The sequence below is a fragment of the Pyxicephalus adspersus genome, chromosome 5 (assembly GCF_032062135.1).
Source record: "Pyxicephalus adspersus chromosome 5, UCB_Pads_2.0, whole genome shotgun sequence".
Lineage (NCBI taxonomy): Eukaryota > Metazoa > Chordata > Amphibia > Anura > Pyxicephalidae > Pyxicephalus > Pyxicephalus adspersus.
In genome coordinates this window covers 85,481,453-85,504,930 of record NC_092862.1, presented here as the reverse complement: position 1 = coordinate 85,504,930, position 23,478 = coordinate 85,481,453, and the positions used below count along the sequence as shown (strand labels likewise).

Here is a 23,478-nt window from a genome sequence, read left to right as displayed (position 1 = left end):
ATTGCACAGTAAGATTTTTAACAATTTGATAGTTGTCAAGCGTACTTGACATGAAAAATATATATACAGATACACATATTCATGTACACCCCACAAAAACGGTTTACTTTCTCAAAATATTTTTTCAGGGAGCCATTAGATCTTTCCTCAAACAGCATTAAATATACTACACAAGGTGTAGACAACAAGATCAGGGATTTAAAATATTTATTCAACTTAATAAAATTAGATGTAAGGATGTACTGTTGAATAAAGAAATACCTGTACACCCTTAGTCTCTGAACCTAGTATTATCCACTTCAGCAGAAAGTACTTTTTATAGTTGTTACATATTTTTAACACATTTTGACCTAAACATCCTGGTGTTTGTGGGTTTCCTTACATAAAATGCCCACAAAATGTCAACAGGAATTAAATCAGGACTATAAATGACCAGTTCATAACTCTGCATTTCTCATCATTTGCAGTTCCTTAATTGCTTTTTTACTTCAGTTCCTTATCGCAATACAAGATCTATTTTCAGTTCAGCTTTTTAACACATGGTCTTACACTTTCCTATAATGCAAATTTAAAAGCATACCAGAACATGTTTACTTCTACACCTCACAATTGATACAGGGTTCCTCTCTCTCAAAAAAAAAGTCTTCAGTTTGCACCATTGGTGATAACATTGTCGAAGCAATGATATCTTGCTGGTTTTTTCATCTATAAAACACTGTTTTAGAAGTGTAAGGCACTTACCTGTCCAGCGAGCCTGCGGGGTCCTTGGGGATCGCAGGGAGCAAGGGAGACGCCACTGCAGCAGGCAGCGTGGCCGAGGCTGCTGCCCTGTTCGCAGCGCGTCTCCCTCTGCCGGCGGAGGGATGCATTCTGGCAAAACTACTGCTCGGCCAGGCGGCATCCCCGCGGGGTGGGACATAGTTAGTTTGAATCTTTACTGACCATACTGAACATGACCTGAAATACCTTGAAGGGCTAAATGTCTCAACTCCCGACAAGCTCGTTGGACCCTGTTTTTTTTACGAGGCTCAGTTTCCGAATTATCTACAAGCAAGGTTCCAAAAACTTGAAGGCTGATGCCTTGTCCCGTTGTTTCCTAGAGGCCGCTTCCCTTCCGGATCTGTGCCCTAGCCCCATTTTGTCCCCCCAATCTGTGGTGTCAGCCATACAGACCCCACCAGAACGACTATCCCCCTACAAAACCTGAAGGGCGTCTGTATGTTCCTCACCATCTTTGCCTGAAGGTTATCCAACAGCTACATGATTCCAATGCTGCCCACCCAGGAATTAAGAAATCCCTAGAATTAGTAAAAAGAAACGTTTGGTGGCCTCACATGTCAGTGGATGACTTATAGAGTCAAGCTTCCCAGTTCCTTGAGGGGGGTAGACACGTTCCATTTCTCTATTAAAATCTGCTGCCGACTCTGCTCCCTTTTCAGATCCCCCTCCGCCAGTTGAGGTGCAGGGAACACCCGAAAATGAAGTTGAGAGGATCCTGGACTTTTGTAAAGTGCATAACTACGGTTCGGCCAGGCAGCATCCTCAGCATTCCTATGGACGTGAGCTTTCCTGGGGAGGTGCAAAGTAGGGCAGGTCCCAGGGGTGCTGTAGGAAGAGGCGCGCGCGCTACCCCGGGGGCAAGGCACTTGGCTGCCTCGCCGCAGGGCGGGACATAGTTTGAATTCCCTGCGGGGATTCAGTCATCCTCCAAACGGAGCCAGGTGGCGCAAGGTCATTGGGCACTCTGGCCATTTAAGGAGAACCTGCCATGAACACCATTTGCCCGCTATAAGCCTCTGTTTGTACAGTGTGCTTGGGTGCGTTCTATGTGTGTTGGTTCATATTAACCTCTGTGTGTGTCATTACCAATAGCGACCCGGTCTGATATCCGATTCTGCCTGAACTCCACATGTCCTGACTTTGGATTGTTTCTCACTACTCTTGCCTGCTGCCTGCCCTGACCTCCGATTGTTCATGACCTGCCTTTGCCTTATCCATCTGTACCCTGCTTATCGGACTGATCTTCTGTGAATGACCTTTGCCTTTTTGCCTGTTTTATGACTATGCAATAAAAGCTTGATAAAAGGTTTCCTGGAGTTGGCTGTGGTTTGTGTGCCCAGGCGCATTACAAGAAAGTCTTTTCTTTGCCTGTATGTCCCATAGAAACCAGTCCTACTCAATGGTATTTTTTAACTATTTTCTAACATACCAATTTTCACAGATTATGAAAAAGTGATTACCATGTCCATTTTGTGTGCCATATGTTCAAGTAAATCACATTTAAATGATCTAAAAGAATTTATATATATATATATTTTTTTTTTTTTTTTTTTTTTTAGTACATACCTTTACAAAATAAAAATTTGCTACATTTGATGTTTGCTTCCCAAGAACAAATTTTTTCCACTTTTTGTATATTTCATCCAAACCAAACACTGAGGCGCCTATGATGTCAGGAGACCTACTTCGTTCAAAGTTAAGGATGCTGAAAAGATCTTTAACTTGACTGTTGAAATGATGTATCTAAAACAAAATATTTATTTGTAAACAATATATTTTTATATAAAAAAAAAAAGGTATATTTCATTTGTATGTAAAAGCCATAAATTCCATAAAGCAATCTGTAATCTATAATTTCTTTGTTACAGAGGCAATGTCCATTTGGAAATTAAACTGTTTGCCTACTGACATCTTCAACATATGCAGACGGGTAACAAGAAGGCAAAATGTTTTGAGAGGTGAGCATCTGATAGTTAATTATAGCAAAAAAGCTAGCAAACAAAAAGTTTTTTTTTTTTTTAGTATAAAGCTTACGCTAAATTGATTTCAAAGGATCAATACATAAATATACAATCAGCACAAGTTGGTCTACAATATTACACCATGTAAATAGTATTATTTATACAACACAAGTTTACTAGTTATAAACCAAGTATTTACACATCACCCCGCAAAAAAAAATTACAGGAGATTGTTACTTGGTTCCATCTTTAGTTTAGTCACCAACTACCTTTTCTCTTTCATCTTCTTTCACTTTTCTCTCTCCTTGTGTTTTCCTTTCTATGCCTAATATTTGAAGTGTTAGAATTTCTGAATTCTGTCTGCAATCAAAATGTTCTCCTTTTAATGTGCCGATTATAAATATGCATGAAAAACAAGAGTGTTCCTTACTGATATACACAGAAAGATAAGGTCAGTTTGTCTTGATTTACAAAGCTCTTTTTTTTTGTATTAACAAAAATTCAGTGTTTCAAGATACGTGCTTCCCTGTTGCTAATTACATTGGTGTACCTTACAAGAAAAATCGTGGATGAACCATGTCTCACACACTATACCACAGTCTCTTGTAGATGTGCTGTGTGGGGAGAAGGGCAAAACCTTTTTTTAGTTAAGGGCTCCACTGGATCTTTTTTAAGGAGGATTACTCTGGTTAATGTCTGTCTTTCCAAATATCCCCAACACTTCTTAAGCTAATTTAAAAAAAACACCCTAGCGAACTTAAAAAGATGACTTTATTAAATTCACCAATTTCATTCAAGTTAGAGGTCTAGCCTACTTGATTGCTTTCAAACGTACTAAAAAAAATTGAAATGTACATTTTAGAGATTACAGCAGGGTGCCCCACCTATTTGTCTGAGGTCCTATATGTTAACCTGGATCCAGTCTCCTGTATTTCTCCCTTTCTGTGAGTGTGTGTCAAAAGCATTTTATTGGACCATTTCTTGATTCATAATGGAACATGACAGGTTTGTCCTTTGTCCCCCTCTAGTTTTTATTCTTACTCTTGAACACTTCCTTCATATTTAAATTGGCATTTGCCATCCCCTTTAAGTGTGCTGCCTAATCTGTTAAACATTTGCCCATTCAGTCCCCTAAGGACCCTGCTTACACATTTGCTTTAGCTACCCATCCTTCCACCCCAGAACAATAAATGTGATCTTACTTAGTGGGTGCAAAGGGCTTTACCTTGGACATGTAAATGTAACCCTGTGTAAACAGGATAAATAGGATATGACACTCATATGGAAAACATTATTTGGTATACACTATTCCAGTACTAAAGAGCTCATTCTTTTGTTTCAAGACAGATAAATATAACTGCATTTGCCGCAAAAAAACATGCTTTCTCTTTCATGCCAGTGATATCATTTTACCTCACTCAAGGGGGGCAGCTAACAATATTTCTCATAGGAGGCAGAATAAGCAATCAGTTTTATGGTTATATGTAAGACATCACCAGGTCTTTTAAAGGTTCACATGAAAAGTTTTTTTAATATGTGGTTTTACTGGGTGGTGTTTCTCTATTATTTAAATTACAGGTCTTCATTAATACAAAAAATTGATTCTGACATCACTTGAAAAGATTTGCCTCCTTTCTGGTTTGGTAGAATAGCCACTGTGAAAATGGATGTCCTACCAAACTTTCTATACTTATTTCAAAAGCTACTGATTCCAAACTCCACACACCATTTATCATCTTATACCTTTGATTTGGGGTTCCAATCAGAGTAGAATTTGCAGGTCAACCCTATATGCCTCCAGAAAATTTTGGGGCATGCATGTCCTTAACTTAATTTCAGCACTGACAAAGTGCAGGTAGCTCAGTTAACTTACTACATATTTTTGCACCCGCTGCCTCAGTGGGTCCTGCCCCACAATAAAGATTGAAGTGGTTTTGTGGTCCTCCAGAACCCAGAGACCAGCTATCAGCAGTCCAACTTTGGCTCACTCATTTATTATCTGGGAATGTATTTGCCACATAGAGGGTCTCCGTCTAAACACCATCTGATCCCCCCACATTTTCCCCCAGGCTTACATCCTTGTTGCTTTCAATGGTGGATTAAAGGGTGTGAGTGTATTGGTCACTTTGTTAATGTCCATGGATTCATGACTAACCTCCCTTCAAGCAAGTCATGATTTGTCTACCTCAGAGATGTTTCAGTATAATCAGATGGCCTCTTTGATATGTGCAAGATTATCTGGAGGTCAAACTTAATGGATTCACACCCTTTGAAAGTTCCAAAAAGTAATTCACATAAACCAGAGGCCTTATTTTCATAATCCACACCACGCTCCCCTCTCCCAGGCAGAAGACCTCATATAGGCCAGCATGCGAATGAGATTTAGACTTGGAGGAATGGCAATGGACAGCCTACAAACTACCCAAGATCTCTAAACACTTTCTTGATTGATAAATGAAGAGCAAGGAAAAAGAAGGGTTTATGGCAAACTCTGTATTGTATTGAATAATAATATAATAAGAAAATACAATACTAATATTATTGCAGACCACAAATGAATTATTGTCATTATGGACAATGCTCCCCATTTATCTTTACTACTCAGGGTTGGCACTGAAAGTCCTTTAGGGCAATAATTTTACCACCACAAACCCATGTATACTTTCTTGGGTGAGACAATTATAAAAATTGTACATTCAGCCCCCTGCATCTCTATGTTTTAGAGAATGTAGTCAAAAGGGTACTATTTCTCATGTATGGTGGGGAATACCATGTGGCCCAAAACTACTGGAGGGAAGCCTTCACAATGATATCACAGGTATTAAACACTAACGTAATGATTATTCCACTGACTGCGCTTTTTAGTAAACCTACCATGCAAGCTTGCCAAACATGCTCGCTGTCTATTTTTAAGCCCCTTAAAAGATTGTTTACTGCAGTCTATTATTTGTCTGACATGAAAACCAATAAAAAATTTTGAAATTAAATTACAGGATTTTCTAGTTCTCAAATATTCTGACACTCTACTCCTTGTGGAAATAATCCACCTCCTTATTCTCCTACCCTTACAACCTAAGTATTTGACTGTGCTCAGCCCAGACACTTGTTGTCTTAGAAACAGGTTTGTTCCTCCTGTAGTCCCCTGTCCTTGTGCGTTAAAGAGTTCCCGTCTGCTCCCAAAATTTCTACATTCTACAGTTTGTGAGTTCCTATACAATGCAAGTGTGAATTTCCATGTGATGCCACAGACCTCGTGGGACCCCCAAGTTCCTATATGACTCCAGTAATCAAGTGGGTTTGAGGAGTTCTTGTGTTCCAGCTTGTCCCCAGAATTCCAGTGCCTACATGCCCATCTCCCCGCATTGCTGTATTTCCAGTTGTGAAATCCATCCTACTCCTAACTACACTTGCTTACTGACTACCCTAACCGTTTTGTCAGACCTTGATCCAGTATTGACAGCAGTATGTTGCCAGGATTTGAGCCATGGCAAAAGAAGACCCCAATGTTTGATTGGGGCAGATTGTAACCAAGGCGCACAATCTAGGTATCAGTTTGGTCTTCTCTAGAACCTCTAGTGATGAGGCTTTTATGTTGCAGGCTGATGACAGGTTGCAGCCACTCAGATACACCGAAACATGGTTAGCAATGGGACTGCACTAACAATTTAGTGACAAGCCAAGCTAGCAAAGGAACGTCAGAAAGATTAAACAAGCAGCAGCGGGACAGAGAAAGTAAAAAATTGAATAGGCAAAGCAATAGTCTGGCAACAAAAGTTTAGAAAGATCCAGCAGGGTAGCAAGTGCTGAGATAAGAAGTGAAGTTGAATAGCCAAGGTTTACAGGCCCAGGACAGAGCAAAAACCAAGTTGCAGGAGAATAGCTGGCAAAATGGAGATCATCCAGCAGAAAGGCAGGGAACTGCAGTTGTACATACACAAATGTGTTAACACCTGTGTGTAACTAGTAAGATTCTGGGAGGATCTCCCTTTCTGTGGTCAATGGCAGTATTACAGGTTGTGCTTTCCTATTTGTGGTTAATCTCCCTCAAGTGGTTGCTGGAGATGTTGAAAATGTATTTTACAGCAAAGTTCAACTTGCCCAAATAGGCAGCACTACATAGGGCCATAAACAAATCTAAAGTGAAAGCAATTCCCACAACTCCCCGCACACGCCGCCAGTGCACACTCTGCACCTCAGCCTACACTTGCCTGGTAACTAGAGTGAACTAACCAGGGTAAATATCTCCTCCGCTTTATTTTAAATAGGGTTGTTGAAGCAAACCCTAATCTTATCACAAAGGAGACACATGTTTTATGACTCATATGCAGACCAGAACGAAAAGATCCTTCCTCCTTAAATGTATATCAACATCAACTGTACAGGAAGGGTTATGATGGGAAAGAAGGCATAAAGAGATGAAAAAAAAAGTAGAGACACAGTAGGGAACTAACTATCGCAGTGGGATCAAGAGTTTGTGGGCCAACATTCTATACACATACCATGTGTGTTCAAAGGTCATAATGTTTTGTATATGAGGGTATTGTATTTCATACCTCAAAGAAACCACTGACTCAATTCTCTTTCTTCAGAGAGGGTTCAATTCACTCCATTTAGAATATCTTTGAATTTTTCTAAGAGGACAAAGGTTGGAGGGTCTGAACTAATCAACGTATGTAGGATGGCTTGTTTGGCTACCAATGACAAGATAAACAAAAGGTTTGAACAACCTTTAGTAATTCTCACCCCCTGCATATGTACGACTATGTACATGTCAGATGATTATCGGGCGATAGGAGCTGTTGGGCTCATCTCAGATGAGAATCTGATGTGTACAGAGGTTATTTGATGTCGTTCATGGATCTGTACTAGCATCCCAGAGGACATTTAAACAATACAACATGAATTTTTTTTATTGGGAGAATAAAACCTCCAAGTACTAAAGCTTTTCTTTACATGATATAAAGGAATATTAACCACTTCTGCAGGGCATAACACGTGTAATCAAATACAGACCTTTGGAGTTTTTTAAACTAATTGAATAGCCAGATAGCCATAACTGGACAATAATAAGTTTTCACCTTTTAAAACAAAAACAAACATTTCCAGGTATGTTACAGTATGTCCGGTGACAGAACATGAACTCTACACAATCTTCTTTCTCCAAAGATAGAGTTTGTAATAATGTGGTTTATTGGGGGGCGTTGCTTGCGCATGGCTAGATAAGAAAGCAAGCTAGAAGATCTCCGTACCAGAGAGTTCTTTTTCTGTGGTAGCAGCCTTACTATGCCGGCAAAAAACGTTCAGCCTAGCAAGGAAAAAAAGGTAAAAGCATCACTACAGGCACTGTACATTTACTAAAGCTAAATAAAACCAAATGCAGTTCCAATTTACCAAAGAAAACCATTTGGTACAGAAAAATTTTTTAGTGTTTGACACCTGTTCCTATTTATCAAAGACGACCTTTTGGTACAGTGAAATTTCTGTCCTACTGTAAAATAAATACAGATATTTCAGTTTTTAATACCTGTTCCTATTTACCAAAAAAGACCCTTTGGTACAGGTGCATTTTTGCCCAAATTAGTAAAAGATGAGAGGTAGACCCAGGTGAAGGCGTGGCGTTGGGCGACCTGCCGCATTTGGCAGGGGGCATACTTCCCAGGAGACCGACCCACTGTAGGACAGCAGCAGCAGCAAACTGTTGGAGGCAGCAGCACAAGTTGTCAAACAGGTCTGAGATGTGTGCGGAGCACCAGTACGCTGGTAAATGTATTGAGAAGGCGGAATACAATCATACAGCCACATCATGTGGAGAGGATTGTGGACTGGGTTTCAGGGGACTCAAGTGCAGCAGGCTCTTCCTCTGCAACAGCAGCAGGAACCAGCAGGAACCAGCACAGCCGTGACAAGAGCAAACACAGACCGATGTGACCGTGGGGGAGATGGAGCTGGAAAAGAAGCAGGGCACCCAGCAGACGCAGAGGCAGGCAAAGAAAAAGAGCAGCAAAGTGGTTGCACGCACCTCTCCAATGTGGTCCTTTTTCACACTGAAAGATGATGACGAGTGCGTAGCAATCTGAGGAAAGGCCGGCTCACATTTGGGTACAACATCCCTGCTTTCCCACATGCACAAGAACCACAAACCAAAGTGGGAGCACTACTTGTGTTTTCTTGAAGGAGGTGCAAACACTTCGTCTCTTCTTCCACCTCCATTGACTACTTGTCCACCTCCAACTTTAATTGGTAGTACGTCTCAGAAGGTTGGTGCCAGCCAGACTTCTAGCGGCAAGGAAGTATTAGCTTCTGCTTGCAGGTTTCGTGGTGTCAAGACGACGTTTGTCCCCGCAAGATGGGTACTCCCATCAGTGTGGGTACTGTCCCTCAGTAGGCGCCAAAACATCCTTCTCCTCTTCATCCACCAGGTCCTGTTGTTCCATTGCCTGCACAATGCCTGGGCTGTGACAGCACAAATGCGGGTTGGACAGGTCCTGTCCAGCAGCCCTAACATGGTCTCCCTCATCATCATCATCATCTTCCTTCTCCTCCCCTTGGAACTCCTGATGCTGGTCAGTGTCCCTTCTTGCTCCTCCTGATGCTGGCTGTGCGCTATGAAGTGTAATGTCACCCTCATCCTCTTCCCTTTTTTCCCTTTCTCTCCCATCGCCACTTTCCATCAGGCCACACAGGGTATTATCAAGCAGAAAGATGATGGGTATGACCTCGTTCAAGCCTGACCGCTCCCGACTCATGTTTGTGGCCTGCTCAAAGGGGGCCGATACCTTGCACAGCTCCATCTGCAGCCCTTGGTCACTGGTAAAATAGCTTAGTTGTGTGGCTGTACCAAGGGCTCCGCTGCCTCCATGCACCATGCTGACCATGTAATGGCAGATGGCTAGCTTTTGCTCACACAGACGCTGGAGCATGTGCAGGGGGGAGTTCTATTCAGTCACAGTGTAACAAATCAGTCGATGCCGTCGCAGCCTCTGTTGGCGCTGGATCTTGCTAAGCGTCGCGGCGGTAGGGGATAGGCGTACATGGCTGCAGTTGGAGCAACCCTGTCTCAAAAAGTCCTTTAGTTCTGGGTACGTGCGGTGGAACTTCTGCACCAGCAGGTTCAGTACGTGGGCAAAGCTGGGCACGTGTTATGCTGCCCATGCGCAACGCGACCACAAGGTTGGACCCGTTGTAGCACACTACGTTGCCTGTTGTGAGCCGGAAGGGGATCAGCCAAGCCTCAACCTCTCTGTGCAAAGCAGACAGCGTCTCTCCCTGCAGGCGGATGGATCCGTTCTAGCCAAACTACTGTTCGGCCAGGTTGCATCCCCAGCATCCCTATGGACGTGAACAGAGAAAGTCTTGTTCTCAGTACTCCTGTGGATGTGCAAAGTAGGGCACGTCCCAGGGGTGCTGTGGGAAGAGGTGCGCGCGCTATCACACATGCCTCTTGTACTCCCCGGGGGCGTGGCACTCGGCTGCCTCGCCGCGGGGCGGGACATAGTTTGAATTTCCTGCAGTCGATATCCTCCAATCAAATGGCGCCAGGTGGCGCAAGGTCATTGGGCACTCTAGACATTTAGGGAGAACCTGTCCTGAACACCATTGCCCGCTATATGGCATTGACGATGGACTACACCCAGCTCTAGATGCCAGTTACCAATGCGGTCCACGTTCAGTCTCAGGGTGCACCGCCCCCTCCTGCAGCTGCTGCCGCATCTCAGTACTCCATTCACTAAAATTGTATTACATTTCTGTGTGGCATTGACGATGTACTACACCCACTACACCCAGTTCCAGATGCCAGTTATCAATGCAGTGCCCGCTCCTTCTCAGGGCCCAACGCCTCCTCCTCCTGCTGTTGCTGCCACCTGTCAGTACTCCATTCACTAAAATTGTATTACACGTTTAATCACAAATTTCAGATATTTGTATTACACACTTCTGTGTGCCATTGACGATGCACTACACCCAGCTCTAGATGCCAGTTACCAATGAGGCCCATGCTCCGTCTCAGGGTCCTGCGCCTCCTTCTGCTGCGGCCTGTCAGTGCTCCATTTGCTAAAATTGTATTACACACTTCTGTGTGGCATTGACGATGCACTACACCCAGCTCTAGATGCCAGTTACCAATGAGGTCCCCGTTCGGTCTCGGGGTCCACAGCCTCCTTCTGCTGCTGCTTCCACCTGTCAGTACTCCATTTATTAAAATTGAATTACACACTTCTGGGTGGCATTGACGATGCACCACACCCAACTCCAGATGCCAGTTACCAATGCGGTCTCCGCTCCTTTTCAGGTCCCACCGCCTCCTAATCCTGCTGCTGCCACATGTCAGTACTCCATTCACTAAAATTGTATTATACACTTCTGTGTGGCATTGACAATGCACTACATCCAGCTGTAGATGCCATTTACCAATGCTGTCCACATTCCGTTTCAGGGCCCACCGCCTCCTGCTGCTATCGCCTGTTAGTTCTCTTCTCACTAAAATTGTATTACACATTTGTGGGTGGCATTGATGATACACTACACTCAGCTCTTTATGACACTTACCAATGCGGTCTTCCTGGCAATAGCTGACCAGAGGCCACACACTGCTACTGCTCTCGCTGACCCACGCTCTGTCTCTGGCCCTCCATTCTTTTCCTAATGTCACAGCAGTTTTTCTCCACATCTTTATCGGTGGCATTCCTAACATGTCATCCAGGTCATGATACCAGCCAGCAATGCGGTCTCCTGCTGTTTTGACGGCAGACACTGCTGCTAGTGGGTTGAGTTTGCACGTAGCTCCACCCTTTCTCAATGTCCTAATGTTTATGCTGTCTTCTGTACGCTTTCCATCAAGCAAAAATCCTATTTGCCTGCTGTCACTTTGCTTGCCATTTTCCGGAAAACCACAAGGTCTTTTGGAACTTTTGTATTTTCCCCTTGTTGCCACTGTTCTCCTACACATACCTAGCAAGTTTGGTGGTTCTAATATGTAAAGGGGCTTTGGTTTTAACGTTTAAAGTCGGCCTATTGACTTTTTTAGAATTCGCAAAATCAGTTCGCCGATATTTCGCGGACCCATTGGAAGTTCGAGGAAATTTTCGTGAGACTGTCAGAGGCCTTCTCCCTCATCAACAAGTCCTGATATTTAGGGATATAGAATATCTCCCTAAGATGCTGACCACCCTAAATCTCCCATCAATTGACTTACCTCAATGGTCTCAAGGTAAATCAGGACTAGGATAATCGATACATTTTTATCTCATAGCTCAGCTGAACAAGTGAACTTCCGGTTAACCTAAATTGCAATAGGATTTCCTGTTATCCCATGACTGGTATTCTCAGGTTTATGATTCACACTCTCCACAAGTTTGACAAAGACACACTTCATAGTTGGAAAACTATGACCTGGATGGGAAAGGTCTCCATCATATCCTTTTTGCAGTATTAGGCTTACATCAGGCCCTTTAGTGTGTTTTTCTTTTCTGTGTTTTTTTTCCCTTCATTTGAATATTGTATAGTCTGGTTTTGATACCTGTTTATATAATACCTACTTTAATCAATGTTGCACAATTGTTCTCTCAGGGATACTATTTGCATATAATGTGTAGAGGCACTTATATATGTTCTATGCTATGCTCAGGTATTGAACCTTTAAGTACTCACAACCGTTTTTGGTTCATAGCCCTCCACTCCCCCAAGGAGGTCCCTTACTTCAATAAGATTTTGTTTGGACTTGTACTTGAGTCTGTTGTACTTTTAGTGCAAGTGCGAGTACCTGTCATACTGGCTTTTTCTTTTATTCCTTTAGCATTTGTTCCTTCTCTTTCTTATACACTCTCCTTTTTGTTCCTACAGGAAGGTTACCCTCCCCTTTACTCACCCCAGTTGAGACAGCCTTATAGACACAGTATCTATGGCCCCATTGAAGCTATGTTTGTATAATGTTCAGGGATTAAATTCCCCTAACAAAAGATCACAAATACTTTAGGATTTTCACAAGCAGAAGGTCCACATAAGTGTGCATCAAAAGACACATTTCCGCACCGACAACATTCCAATCATGCGGAACAGATATTTTCCCACATAGTATCATAGTACTTATGCTGAATCCAAATCAAGAGAAATATCCATAGATTTCTATTTTTAAAACTTTTAATTGAAGGGAAAAAATATACCATTGCAAATGTTTATCTGCCAAATCAAGACCCCATTACTTATGGCTCTCGTATTCTTCCAGAAATTATGCAGTTTCAGGAAGGAATGGTTTTACTAGGAGTCTACAGCATGTTCCCACGCAAAACCGTCTAAATTTACAAAATTACTCAATTTTTCATTGGTGGATATTTGGAGGGTAACTCATCCAGGAGAAAGATTATTCCTATTATTCATCGGCGCATGCCTCATACCACAGATTAGATGCATTTATAGTATCCCAGTACCTATTGACTGCCACATTCAGCAACCTTTGGAAATTTTTTGTGGTCTGATCATGTGCCAGTCTTTTTATTGCTAGATATTTCCCCAACCAGTACACATGGCAATAGTTGGAAATTAAATGACAATCTACTTAAAGATCCAACCTGCATAGCGGATTTGACCAAAGTTATCAAGGATTTTATGGCTATTCATGAGTCCGACATGACACCCTTACCGTTTTAATGGGAGGCACCTTAAAGTGTATTCGTATATTTATCAAGCATGCATCTAGGCTGAAAAGAGAAAAAGGAGCCACTATTAAACGGCTTGTAGAATCCATATCCCAATTAGAAGCCAAACATCAACAAATTCCTGACCCAGATACGTTGATTATTCTATTCCAGCACCACCAACAAATGAGAACACTATTGGATGAGTATTCATTGAAGCTCAGAGATAGGACGAGGAAAACATTTTATCAACATGGAGATAAGCCAGGAAAATTGCTAGCTAGAGCACTCCACCCACGCATAGCCAATACCTCCATCCCATATATAAGATCACCTCATGGTAATAAAACCTATAATCCAATTGAGATTGCATATAAAGATTTTTATCAAGATTTATACAATTCTAAAGGGAAACATGCAGATATGGTGCATTGGTTTAGAGATATTGTGAAATGGGGTTAGAGAGTATATAACGACAGCATTGCCAACTAGATCTGTAATTGACCCATAGTATCTAGGGAGCCCGTTTACTGAATTAGAGTTACGCTCTTGTGTATCCTCAATGAAAGTAGGAAAACATTTCAAGACAATTTTTTTTTTATCTCTTCTGTTATCCATTTTTTTTATCCATTGGAGATACAACAGCATCTCCAATGATTGTGTTTTTCCTATCTAATCCCTTGAAGCCCACATTACGGTTCTGCCCAAACCAGGTAAAGATGCTACACAGCAATTATAGACCCATCCCTGAAAAATTTGGATATCAGGATATATTCCAAACTTTTAACGAATAAATTGAAAACCTAGATCCCGGATATTATACACCTGGATCAAGTAGGGTTTACACTGGGGAGGGAGGCCAGGGATAAAACCCTGAAAACGGTGTCTCATATCAATTGGGCTCAGAAAACTTCAGCTTCCATGTGTCTTCTATCAGTCGACGCTGAAAAACATTCGACCAGGTAAACTGGATATTTTTACAAGAGACGCTTCTGCAGATAGGTTTAGGGCCAACTATGTTTAATCGGATACAGGCTCTCTATTTCGGGTCTTATGCCGAAGTTCAGGCTAGTGAGGTTTTAACAGATTCTTTTATATATACGAAACAGTAAAAGACAAGGCTGCCCCCTCTCGCACATACTTTACATTCTGGTAATGGAACATCTTGCCAACGCTATAAGACAAAATATAGATATCAAAGGCCTACAGGTTCGGGACCATCAGTATAAATATATATGTTCTTATTTGCGGATGATTGCCTACTGTAAATTACATCTCAACATATTTCTATACCAGTGCTTATGAAGGAATTTGAACATTTTGGGGCATTAGGTAATTTCAAAGTTAACAATGACAAAACGGAGGCTCCTTATGTTTCCTTATCATGCAATCAAGTATCACAATTGCGTAGCAATTTTCCTTTTCGATGGCAAGATACTTCTATTAAATAGCTGGGCATCAAAATACCATCCAATATTGCATCTATAGCAGACCTGAATTATAAACCTCTAATCATAAACATTGAAAATGCTCTCCGTTTATATAATGATCTGCGGTTATCTGGGTTGAGCCGAGTTAACACTGTAAAAATGGATATACTGCCAAAGGTGCTATATTATTTTTACACAGTAGCAACTGCGCCACCTAAATGTTTAATCCCACGCCAGTCTAATATATGCATTTTTATGGGCAGGGAAAAAAGCAAGAATAAACAAATTCTTTCTAGGAATAAGTCAAATGGTGGATTGGCCATTCCGGATCTTAAATTGCACTACATGGCGTTGATACTTCATAGAATGGTGGACTGGTCTAAGGGTATAATTGAGAAGGTATAGGTGTTATAGGATGAGGCTCTGACCTCCTGCGACATGTCTGTTTTGCCCTGGGTGCAGCCGTCATTTCGAAATCTTTCACCACTTCCCCCACTGTACATACGGTGCTTTCCCTTATGGGATTCATTACCTAAACAGGATTTACTAACTTCAAGGACCAGGTCCATTGACACCTCTCTTAACTAATCCTGAATTTCCCCCAGCCTATGAAGTAGCTTAATTTCTATCTTGGAATAAGCTAGAACAACATTTTATCAGCTGTATATTACACATATATATTATGGTAGACTGCCTTCTTTTCGAGACCTTCAAACCCCTCGAGAATTGCAGGGCTCAGCCTGGTTGGCATACAATCAATTACAGGCATATAGTCTAACACTGCACCCAATTTCTTCTGTCCATAAAACTCCTGGTTTACTTTATTAAATATTGATAAAATTATGTAGGTATAATAATATTAGACCATGAGCAACTAACAAAATCGTTTATTCTGACTCCTAAGCTGTCACGATCTAACAAAGATCAAGAAAGGTCATACAAAATTTTAGCAGATGGTACAGATGCCCGGTGGATATACATAGCTTTGGCCAGACATATTAACCTAAATGTTGGAGATGTGATCAGGCACAGGGATCTATGATCCATATTTGGAACCTATGTCCTCCCATCAATACTTTCGGGCAGAAAATATTTGATCTTTATAACAGAATCAGAAGATCAGACCTGTACCCACACCCTACTATTACTCTTGCACATTTTGCCTGGTTCCCTTAAAAGTATTAGGAAAGATTTGTTATGTCACTTTATTATGGCAGAGCAAAGAATTTATGCTAGACATTGGGGTACGTCCCTATCTCCTATGTCAGATTGGGTATGTGAGCTCAATGACATTGAGGCTATGGAATCACAGAGTGCATGGGAAGAGAATAGAGATGCTGCACGTACTTCCTGGGACACGTGGGTGTGTTACAAAAATTCTCTGGTACTGCCATATTATTTGACGTGTGATCAGGTCCTGTGGAGACCGTATCGTATGGATGCATTAGAATGTAATGTACTTCATTGTATATGCTAATTTAAGCCTGTTCTTATTTGAATTTAAGTTCATTATATACACATTTTCTCATAGACTCCCCTTTTGTTTGTGAAGAATGCTTTTCAACAGTATTATAAATGATAGTATTTATATATTATGGGACGTGGTACACTGATATGCTTGATACTGTTTCTATATATGCTTTGAACATGTATGTATCTTTTTCTGTACTTATTATTTGGCTGTATGTTTGTTATTTGATGTGTTATTTAACCCCCCCCCCTTCTTTTTTTCTGTGTGCATCCCCCTCGTTTGAAAAGTTCAATAAAAAAAATTGATTATACATAATGTGGTTTAGTTATCTGCAGCATTTTTTTCTGTCAAGTCTAGTCTAGCCTCCTGTACTTATATCAAGTGGATTATTTGATACTGGGTGTCAATCAACCTGAACCACTAACCAAGCACTGAATCAGAGAGGTGTAGTTTTATTTTTTTACATTTGAGCGCTGTTGTGGAGGGTTCCATATTTGGGGTTTGGATTTTAAATGAGTATTAATGAAACTAAGGAAAACCCACCTACTCTGAAATTGATCAACTTCCTTTGCAGAGTTTAACGTATGTTAAACTCTAAAGTATGAGTCTAAGTACGAGTCTAAAGTATGCTTTGCTTTTTAGTTTAGAAATGGGGAAGGGTTAAAACCTCTGTCTTTATGTTATTTAGAGAGTGATTAGACAAATTTTTCAGTTTCCAAAAAAAAAAAAATTTAAAAAAATGTTTAGGACTTAAAATAGATTTTAAACTTTTTTTTCTGGTGGTGATGGGGATAGAGGGTGGAGGGTTGACCTACTAAATTGCAAAGTAAACCTATGCTTTATTGTCCTTTTTCTTGATATCTACTCCGCAGCTAATTCATCTTTAGGCTTATCATCTTTTATTAATATCATAGATACAAGATAGACAGGTTAACATACTTCAAACAAAAATCATTTACAGTAGCAATAGCAAAAATGCAGCATCCTAAGGTAAACCCTTTATTATAAATGTGTAAACAGAATGATTTACCTTCTTTTGTACCATTTCCTTCCTTGGCTGAACTTCCAATGTAGCATGCATTTTTGCTATTGGGCGCAATCCATTTTTTTTGGGTATGAATCGTAATGTGGATACCACAGAATTGTTTTTCTTTTTCTGCATGTATTCTATTTCATCAAGTGACAATAAACGCAGCTTTACATCTGTCAAATGTTTCCTATGTAACATGAAATGAAACCATTTATTAAAAGTTATATTAGGCATCTACAAAACACACATAACGGAGTCAGTTTTGGAGCACAATAAACCATAAGCTTCATAGATAGCAGACAAGTTTTACGGATACTAGATATTACTTTTGTCATTTTTTCAGTGCCTACTTTCTCAACAGCTTTCATTAATACCCCCTGGATTACATAAAATTGCAAAAATATCTATATTATTTAAAGTACAACTTCAGTCAACTTTCTTATTAAACTTGCATAGTGTAGGAAGGGGTTGACACGAATGTAAACAATTTTGCTGTCTGTGTATCATTCAGAATATTTCTCTTCACCTCCTGCCCCTGTTGTGGTTGTTTCTCAACATTTTATATTTGTCTTAAAAAATAGAATTAGTTATAAAGCTTTAGTGGAGACACTTTTTCACTAAACCAGTTTTAACAGGTGTAACTTACTCTTCCGTGGGGTAGATTTCATCTCAATTCCGGTTGTCTAAGGCAGTGTTTTTCAACCGCTGTTCCGCGGCACACTAGTGTGCCTTGAGAGATATTCGGGTGTACCGTGGGAAATTATCCAATTTCAGTTAATTGGTCCCAAAATGATTTATTTACTGCAAAAAATTTGTCTTCATTTGTCTATACCAGCGATGTATAGTGATAGGCAGAACCAAAAAAACCTCTTCCACTAGATGGCAGCAGGTAGCTAATTTACGTGTCTGACTTTTTGGTGGTGTTCCGTGGGATTTTTCTAATTGTAAAATATGTGCCGCGACTAAGAAAGGTTGGGAAACACTGGTCTAAGGGACAGGAAGTAAGAGTAAATTTTGCTAATGAGGATACATAGAGCAGTAAAACAAATTACAGTGGTTATAACCACACACCTACACTGTAACTGTAACTAATACCTATTAAAACAGACAAAAACACAACATATACTTTTATCCAAAGCGTTGTTGTACAAGAAATTTGATGACAATATTACACCACGGAGCAATAAATCCAAAATTTGGCAATCCTAGTTGGTCCCAGAAGCTGGCTCATCCAAAACATAATCTTTCCCATATAGCAGGTTCTACATGTGCCTTGCTGATTCATCACCTGTTCCACCCTTAATGTAATTTCTTTTCATAATTTTTATATTTCTTTTATATACTTGGGGAGCTCAAATGAATCTTTAGATCTGTGGAAGTGGTGTACTATTATGGGTTTCTGAGTGCATAACTGCTATTCGAATAAAAGAAAAATAGATAAAAAACACATTTTGCCAACTCTTCTTTGCAAAAGCAGTCCAAATCTGTTAGTATGCCCAAGGTGAAGCGAGCATGTTTATTGAGCTAAAAAGACTTCTTTACCTAGAGTTTTTCAAAACATGAACTGGGGCTAGTTTCACTAGGAATCCACAAGAGCAGGGTGGGGTGGATTACCAATCCAATGGACCAAGTTTTTCTCCCAAACTGAGCTGGTGTGTAATGCACGTGGGTGTGGACCCACTGTGCCACTGACTGGGTATGCTCCGGAGGGGCGTAACCAAGCCGCTACCTGGTCTTCACTAGAGCCTCTGATGGTGAGGATAGGCTTGGGCCGCAGGGTAGCTGCCAGGTGCAAATCCAGAGCGATCCTCGGGTCAGTGGCAGCCCCGAGGGGGCTTGCGTGGCCAAGAGGGAAGTGGCAATCAGACAAAGTCCATAAACATAATCCGAGGTCAGGGTCAGGCAGCAAACAAGTCCAAGGGTTCAGTAAACAAGGTCCGGTACACAGCAAAGCAGACAGAAGAAGCACCTTTGCACTAGGCGTTAGACAAGCTAAAACCATGAGATTACACAGGCAACTTCCTGTAGTAGGAAGTGCCTTTAAATACCAGGAGAGATCCAGCCAGCCATAGGCTGGAGAAACAGAGGGCCTGTATGTGTTGCCTCATAGATGAAGAGAGACACACCCACGCCAGCTCAAACACCATTGCAAGTCTCCAGCAGGAAGGAAACTCTGGCATGGAACACAGGTACTGGGGTTACTTTACCTGAAAGATAGGACCCAGTTCCCGTGCCTGCAATTAGGAGCAGCGGCGCTGGCACGACCCGCAGGGCTAACATGGTGATTTAAGGCAGCTGAACCTTTAGCACAGGGGGAAGAAATGTAGGGGAGTGTGTGCTCAGAGACTACTTGCAGTCTTGTGAGGTAACAAGCTGACAAGAAAAAAGGAAAACTCTGAAAACCTTTTTTAATCCTTTTGAGGACAAACTGGGGTATGCTTATTTGCTTTCTTTTCTGTTAAACGATTTTTTAATACAATAAAAGTGGGCAGAGTTCCCTGAAATATAAAGTTGTTCCATTTACAGGTAGTCTCCGGGTTACATACGAGATAGGGACTGTAGGTTTGTTCTTAAGTTGAATTTGTATGTAAGTTGGAACATGTACATTATTTTAACCTCACCAGCGGTAACCCCGAGTCACACTCTGGGTAGCTGAAACAGTGAAAATCAATAGTAAATAGAGCCTTACCTGATACGCCGGCATCCTCCTTCGTCTTTCGCGTCTCCTCGCATCCTCCGGCTAGCGTCCTCGGCATCTTAGGAGTCACTGGGAGTTCCCAGTAGCGTTGGTGCGTGCGGCCGTTGCGTCCGAGACGCGGCGGGAATTTCAAATTTATTTGTATTGCATTTAATATAAAATAACTGTAATAAATGCAATACAGTGGTTTTGTATGTCTAAAAGCAGTACATTGTCTTTCATGAACATTTTTTTACAATATAATAAAATAGTATGAGGGTAAAATTTTACTATTTTTTTTTTAATTTATTATTTTGACATGATTTTGTGTTTCAAACTTTATTATACTCATACTATTATATTATACTGTAAAATAAATTTTCATAAAAAACAATGTACCGCTTAATACCGCATAATATGAATTTTTCTTTGTATTGGACTCAATACAGCTATTTTGTATTGAATCCAATACAAAATTTTTTGAATTTCCCACCGATCCACCAGCACCAACGTCACTGGGAAACCCCAGAGATCATCGCTGCATTATGCGGCTGGAGATTGGAGGAGCAGGACGGGTCCCCAAGACCTTCGGGGACCAGCAGGACGCCAAGGGACACCGACGAAACAAGGTAAGTGGGGTTTTTTTAGTTTAAAGCTACGCCGAGTGTGACTTCGTATAACCGCTTTTGGTACACTAAATCCACCCCGAGTCACACTCAGGATTACCACTAGGGGGGTTTATAAATGCAATTGGGACAGACGTTTGTCTCAACATTTTATTGAGCAGCATGGTGTCAGTTACTGTATAAAATCCTCACTGTAAGCTAATCACAAACAAAGCATAAAAAAAAAAAATCTTTATCGATCCTAGACATTCATTAACTTCTGGAGCAAACTGTGCTTTGAAACAACTGGAGAGTTTATTTTGGTCATTAAACAGTTACAAGATGCTACAGATCAGCTAAGCTCTTAAGATCACTCACAACCTGTGTTTAGCAAACCAGCCCCTCCCCCCTATCGAGCCTCCAATCTGCACAGCAGGGAGTAGGGAAGCCCAGTTCGCATCTAAGTGTCATACCTATGTCAGATGTCCTTGGCCTGGGAACTACCTGTACCCTACCGCAAAGAGTGCTTTTGGAACTAACCCATCACAAGCACTTAAGTGTCCAGAGGTGTTACAATTTATTGATGACTGTGGATCTTCAAACAACTTGTTTTTTTGTGTTACCATGGCTGGGAAGTTTTTAAAAAAACTATATTGTGGAGAGGTTTTGATGAGATGGTATCTGGTTCCAGTTAGGATTCATAACGTTAATGCCTCCATCTCTCCTCTATCTTATGGAGGGTGTGGTCAGATGGGCATTTTGTATCATGCCTGGTGGCGAGGTCTAAGAGTTCAGAGATTTAGGATTTGCATATATAATCTTATATGCTCTGTCACCAAGGTAAATATCCCGAAAAAATTGGAGAGTGCATTATTCTCTTAGTTAGAGGACAGTCTCAAGACAGTTAAAGTATGCATTATTCCCTTCGAGTTTACTAAAAACAAAATTAACTGGATAATGAACAACAATTAACTGACCTGTACTTCTAAGAACAACCTTAAAGAACAACTAAACTCAAAATTCCCCCAAAACCAAAAAAATTCACTTACCTTTAATCCTGCAGACCAGTCGATCGGTCTGGAGGTCTCTTCCATCAGATCCAGCGGCATCCATCTTCGTGACGGCACTCCGGGCCCCGCCATCTTTGCCTCTTCTTCCAGGTTCTTCTTCCTACGTCTCTTGACCAAAGTGCGAGATCAAGTGAAGTAAATGGGAAAAAAAAACAATCTCACTGTTGTCAATCTGTGAGATTGCGCATGCGCGAGATCGGCAATTTTTTTCTCTTTTCATGAATAGGCTCCTTCTGGGCATGCCCGAGATGCTTGGGCATGCGCAAAAGGCGCACCCAAGAGCCTCCCGTGACGCAGGTATCCTGGGAGGCTTTGCGCTCCTATTAATTCTTGATTGCCTAGGCAAATCGAGAATTAGGAGGCAGTGCTGTACCCTTGCGGCACTTAAAAAAAAAAAAACAAACAGAATTTTTACTTAACATAAAAGGGTTGTCTACCCTTTTATATAAAGTGAAAATTGTGAGTTTAGGTGTGCTTTAATAAGTTCTTCAAAACCTGGGACCACTAGATAGATTTTTTTTAAAGTATAATTCAAGAATGGAACCCCTCTCCCCCACCCCTTTTATCCTGATAGCCTTACCCCTACCCCCCTACGTGACCCTGACCAAAGATGGCAATATTATAGGAGAACAGTTAACAGGAGCCATAAGCCATTACCCTTTTGACAATATATGTTTATGTCGCAGATGTTTGTGCAACATGTTGGTTCTCCTTTTGTTTAATATTTTCTCTCACCACTCCCCCCCCTCTCTGTTTATTTTACCTGTATTGTTATTTTATATTTGAAAAGTTTAATAAAAAAACTTTGAAACAAAAAAAACTTAAATTCTGTCTCCATTTTTGGGAAGCTCTAAGTTTGCATGAGGCCACAAGAATTATTTCCTGATCAACATATTAAGGTATCTGACAATGACTGGAAGATCTTGAAGGAAGATTTATCATAAGCAGGTTAATTCCTGGCTCTTGTAATGTTTACAAATCCCTATGAATAATTTATTTGAAGCACTGGCTTCTATTCTGTAGGTCCCCAAATTTGTTCCATAAGGAATTTATGAATATGGCTTGTGCTGATTTTGCTTTGTGAGACTCCAGTCCTTGGTTCACAATGTCACTGACCCTCTGCTCCAATCCAGTAATTCCTGTGTTGGAGGATATGTCTGATTCAATTCAAATTTCAATTTTTTTGAGTACTGTTCTATAGAAAAATGTTAAAGACCTTTTCAACTGTGGCCATAAATTATTTACATGTTGCCTTTGTACCATTCCCCAGGTCATCAACCACTGACAGGTCAATGACTTTGTGCACAGGAGGAAACAGGAGACAGGAAACAGGAGGTAATAAATAAGAGGAGTCAGATTTGTGCATAGGCCTGGTTTTGGAATTGTGTTTACGCAGGAAGGCTTTTTCCATACTACAATTCAGAACAGAAAATGGAACGTGCACAAGAAATGCAGTAGTAACAACTTCTGGAGTGGTACTATTCCACTGGCTTTGATGCAAGGGTAGCAGTACCTGCCCCCAGTTCATTTGGTAGGCACAGAGAGTTCAAGATTAGGATATCAGTAAGGGCAGGCCACAAAAAGTGAAGCTAAAGGTCGTATTAAATTTGTTTAAGGGTGGGGTGACTCACCAATTGCATTGCGAAGTTTAAAAACAAAAAAATAAAACAAAAACAAAAAAAACTATTAAGTTGAAGTGGCAGTTGAATAGATGCACATTATTTCCAACAAAGTAAATTACTGTGATCCTTGGTCAAAATAGAACTTCCTTGTTAAGCTACAACCAGGGGCACAAGACCCACTGGGGTGATTCTCATTGGGGC

At 41.0% G+C, this 23,478-nt stretch overlaps 1 protein-coding gene across 20 annotated transcripts in view; it reads right to left on the bottom strand.

The window, feature by feature from the left end:
- TERT (telomerase reverse transcriptase) overlaps positions 1-23,478 on the bottom strand; it is a 292,351-nt gene that overhangs the window by 224,034 nt on the left and 44,839 nt on the right. For all 20 annotated transcript variants that reach the window (XR_011920876.1, XR_011920877.1, XR_011920878.1 and 17 more), the window contains exons 4-5: positions 17,304-17,490; positions 2,347-2,523 (exon numbers count right to left, since the gene is read on the bottom strand). Coding sequence is in view for 14 of the 20 variants with exons in the window: in XM_072411989.1 (XP_072268090.1) it covers positions 2,347-2,523; positions 17,304-17,490 (364 nt within the window). In the remaining 6 variants the exon portion in view is untranslated. The remainder of the gene's footprint in view (positions 1-2,346; positions 2,524-17,303; positions 17,491-23,478) is intronic.